The sequence below is a fragment of the Nansenia antarctica genome, assembly GCF_963989245.1.
Source record: "Nansenia antarctica genome assembly, chromosome: 3".
In the NCBI taxonomy this organism is placed as follows: domain Eukaryota; kingdom Metazoa; phylum Chordata; class Actinopteri; order Argentiniformes; family Microstomatidae; genus Nansenia; species Nansenia antarctica.
Genome location: NC_137688.1, coordinates 32,557,097 through 32,562,096, shown reverse-complemented (window position 1 = coordinate 32,562,096; position 5,000 = coordinate 32,557,097). Strand labels below are relative to the sequence as shown.

At 47.6% G+C, this 5,000-nt stretch overlaps 1 protein-coding gene across 1 annotated transcript in view; it reads right to left on the bottom strand.

Annotated features, from left to right (window-relative positions):
* The window catches only part of LOC308153999 (CUB and sushi domain-containing protein 3-like), a 504,776-nt gene that overhangs the window by 318,466 nt on the left and 181,310 nt on the right, over window positions 1-5,000 (bottom strand). The window contains 1 exon segment of the mRNA XM_080527180.1: window positions 2,064-2,271. Within this exon segment, the coding sequence (XP_080383306.1) occupies window positions 2,064-2,271 (208 nt within the window).

The window sequence follows — 5,000 nt, the reverse complement described above, 5'->3', positions numbered from 1 at the left end:
ACTGGGATTCGTGGTGTGTTCTTTCTATGACCCCCCCCCCCACCCCCATTGCCTCCCTATCTCTGACTACAGTGGTATACTGTATGTATATGGTCCTGGCAGCTGGCGGCCATTTTGGAGCCAGCATGGGGGGCTTAGTGGCAGGAGTACAGTAAAGGCTTCTGGGCAACTGGGACCCATCGTGTGTCTTCTGTTTGGGGCCTCTTTCACATACTGTTCCACAGCAGTGTACTGTATAAGCAGCAGTGTTCTGTATAGACAGCAGTGTTCTGTATAGACAGCAGTGTTCTGTATAGGCAGCAGTGTTCTGTATAGACAGCAGTGTTCTGTATAGGCAGCAGTGTTGGAAAATGGCCTCTTCAGCCAAACGGACCAATAATTCGGCTGGAAATTCTGCTTTAATTCCTCTTATATTTCATTATCGACGACTTTATCTCCTTGTCATGTGTAGTATGTTATTCTGAACTACGATCTGAGCATCGATACACACACGACTTCAAAGGTGTTCCCTATCGAACGGCATCCACATCTCTGACGTCATAATCAGTTTATCATTCTCCAGTCTCAAACCTCCGTTTCCTGGGACACATCATACGGGATGACCTGGCCTGGAAGGACAACACTAAAGGCACCATCAAGAGGGCACAACAGCGGCTATACACCCTGAGATGCCTCAAGAAACAACACAGCAAGCAGGAGATGCTGGTGGCCTTCTACCACGGCGCAGTGGAGAGCATCCTCACCTTCGGCATCTCCAACTGGTACCACAGCTGCACGGCAGCGGAGAGAAACGATCTACAGAGAGTCGTGAGAACAGCACAGGGGATCACCGGCGCCACCCTCCCCTCTCTGAAGGAGCTGTACGAAACACGCTGTCTCAGGAGGGCCTCCAAGATCTCCAAGGACCCGACCCACCCTGGGCACGAACACTTTGTCAAGCTGCCCTCGAACAGGAGGTACAGGACCCCGGCCGCTAGGACAAACAGACTGAAGGACAGCTTCTACCACAGGGCCGTCAAGGCCCTGAACACAGAAAAGGCCTAAGTTCTGGGCCCAGGACAAGGCCGGACGGATTGTAATGGCAGCTAGTGCTGAGGCACAAACATGTACATTTTCAAGCCTGCAAACTGTGACACTTTAAAAAAAATGTGAAAAAAATACTTTCTTGTGCAATATGACAACCCTAGTTGACTATCTGTGCAGTATAGTACAGTGGATTGTGTACATAGCCTCTATTGATGTAAACCAGCCCCTTATCTTCTTGTGATTTTATGCATCTATGCTTTTTCCAAAATGTGTTTCTTTTTCCTTTCTTAAACACCAGGGGAGCCTCCCCTCCTAAATTTCGTTGTTTGGTACCTGTACTGTAACAATGACAAATAAAGTCTATCTATCTTATAGTCAGAGTCTGTTTTGATTTTAGAATCGGACATTTGTCAAATAGGTCGTTCACCGTACCTAAGCTTGATGGAAGCGGCACCTATAGTAGCTTCCTGTTCTAGGATCAGCCTAGCCTGGCACAAACCCTGGCCTCAACCAGCAGGGAGAGAAACACAACACTGACCCCAGACCAGCTCACAGCGTCCCCCCAGCTCAGCGGCTGGCAGAGACACAGGCAGGAGGAGAACTGAGGACGTTCTACAGACGTTCTACAGACGTTCTACAGACGTTCTACAGGACGTCCACGTCTACAGAGAGAAGATAACGAGCAACATGACACTGACAAACAACAGAGGGAAGGAGAGAGAGGACCAGACACACACACACACACACACACACATACAGAACACAGTGAGAACACAGATAGAGGGGAGAGAGAGAGAAAGAAAACTGGAACAAGACAACAAGACAAAGAAAGCAAGAGAAACATGAAAGAAAGAAAGAGATAGAGAGAGAGAGAGAACCAGAATGAGAGAGAGAGAGAGAGAAAGAGAAAAAGACAAAAGAGGAGGGAGAGAGAAACAGAAACCAGACAACGACGACAACGACAAAAGAGAACAGAAAAGAACGGCAGAAAGAAACAAAGAAAAAAACTAAGAAAGAAGGTGAAGGGTTTGACTTACGAGATGGTTGGAGGTTCGGATCCCTCCACCTCCAGGTAGTCATACTTCTCCTCTGTCTGGAAGTCTGTAAAAATGACGGACACGGTGTCGCCGGGGTCAGCTAGTACGGTCCAGGTACAGTCGACCCTATTGTAATATTCACTGGGGAAATTGGGACTCGATATGATGCCACTTGAACCTCTGAGAGTGTCGCCACATGTGTCCTCAGCTGTCAATCAAAATGGAGAGACTTTCTGTTAGGGAAATCGGGGGCCTTTGGAGGGGGGGGGACAGTACCACATAAGAAGTACTAGTAGTAGTAGTAGTTGTTAAAGTAGTAGTTATATACAGCAGGAAATAGCAGCTGGACCCCTCTCTCGTTTGGTTTGGTTTGGTTTTTGGAGGTTTTTTTGTGCGTTTGTTTGTTGTTTGTTTTGATGTTGTTGTTTATTGATTCGATGCCGTATGTATGTATGTATGTATGTATGTATGTTGCCTGCGTATATGTTTACATATATGCAAACTTTTATAATAAGACTCCTTTTTTTTGGAGGTATGTATGTATATGTGGTGTTGTTTTTTTTGCTTTAGTTAAAAAACACATACATTATGTATGTATGGAGTATCAGGGTTTTTCTGTAATCTTTTTTTAATGCCCATTTCTCATTATTCAAATTCCTAACAACGTGGTGTTCGTTGTACCACGTACTGTGATGTGACTTCCACAGTACTCTCTCCTCTGTTCTCTGGCGTGGAGGAACAGGGGGAGGAGGGAGGAGGAGGAGGAGAGGAAATGGAGCAGGCAGGGAAGGCTGATTAGCTGCAGTGTAAATGGCTGCAGAAGGAGGGAGGCTTCAAGGCCTTCTCTCTTCTCTCTCTCTCTCTCTCTCTCTCTCTCTCTCTCTCTTCTCTTCATCTGCTCATTATACAAGAGCCTCTGGTGCTGGAGGAGGGTCTGCCTTTCTTTCCTTAGTTTCTTTCTTGATTTCTTTCCTTGTCTCTCTCTCTCTCTCTCTCTCTCTCTCTCTCTCTCGCTCTCAATCCCTCTCTCTCTCTAAAACATACTTTTTGTCTCGCTCTCTCTCTCTCTCTCTACAAATCATACTTTTTCTGTCTCTCTCTCACTCTCTTTCCATCTCCTACTTTCCCTCGCTCTCTCCTCTGAGGTGTGTCTGTTACTGGACTCCATCCATACAGTGTAGTAGTGTTGTGACGGGTGAGGTCGGAGGTCAGGAGGTCAGAAGGTTCCAGCTGTATTTCCCAACAGACACAGAGCTCTGCTCTCGTCTTTCTCTCTCTCACAAACAACTTATTTCTTCCAATTTTTTGCAATATTTTTTTGGGGGGATGGGGAAACAAAACAATCTTTGGATTTTTATTCAAGATCCAGATTTGGTTTTTACTTTTTTTTTTTTTGGGGGGGGGGGGGTGGGTGGTGGTTATGATTTTGGGACACATCGGGATTATAGATATGTATAGATATCAATAATACAGATAAAGACACATGGACTGGTCTGTGCACACATCATAAATTATAGACATATATAATTTATACCATACATAGAAAGGCATACGTGTACAGTCTGCGTACATGTGCGTTCGCGTACACGTGCGCATCCACAGGGTGGGGGGGGGGCCACCGTGTGTATGCAGGTGTAGGGAACAGACATGGAGGGGGACGGGGGGGACAGGGGGGACGGGGGACGGGGACAAAGGGATGCTCGTTCCCGAGAATCACTTTGATCACCAGACTTTCTAACGTAGGATTAAGATGTTTGGTGGTGGTTGTTGTTGTTGTTTTGGGTAAACAGGTAAACACACGTGTGTACACACTGTGAGAACACACAGCGCATTGGCATGTGAGGCGGGGAGGGCTGACATGCCAATGACATGCCGATGTCGAGATCCAGACAGGGAGAGGCAGAGACTGTCACACACACGCACACACACGCATGCTCGGTCCCGCATGCACGGGCCTCACACACACACACGCCCGCCGATGCACAGACGCATGCACGCGGACGCACACGCTGTAGAGAGGCACGCACACGCACACGCACATGCACACGCACACACAGACAGAATTACACGCACAAACACATACCCCCCCTCTCCCACCACATACACAGATAGACACACACATCCCCCTCTCCCCCCACAAGCACACACCCCCACCCCCACACACGCACACCCCCACACCCACACCCACACCCACATCCCCCTGTCCCCCCACAAGCACACACCCCCACCCACACACCCACACACCCACACCCACACCCACACACACACACACACACACACACACACACACACACACACACACACACACACCTAAGCTCCCCTCTACCCACATATGCATAATAGGGCAGTAAAGATTGAGCTGATCTAAAGTCTCTTTACTCCTATCTGTACTATCACAACAGACAACAGCACACACACACACACACACACACACACACGCACACACACACACACACACACACACACACACACACACACACACCATTATCTGTGACTATATTCGGCGTCAGTGTGTATGCCGTGTGTGTGTGTGTGTGTGTGTGTGTGTGTGTGTGTGTGCGGGCGTGTGTGTGTGTGCGTAATCACCGACACCGTTATCAATATCATCAATAACAGCACCGCCTTGCAGAATGTCACTGAGCGGCTGAGTGGCAGGCTCATCGTGTACCAATTAGACCAGCGCTACGGAGAGCCGTAGGGACACAAAGGACAGAAACTCAAACCCTGTGATTTTTTATATTTTTTAAAATTTGATTTCTCAAGTCAGAAAAAAATATGTCATCCAGCAGACGCTGCTATCCAAAGCGACTTATGATCAGCACATTTGTCTCAAGTAAGTGAATCAACTGTACATCAGTCATCTTCTCTGCAAGAACAAGAAGTGCCATCGGCAGTCACGGTGCTGGGGAAAGGGAACATTCTAGATGTTCTTTTTGT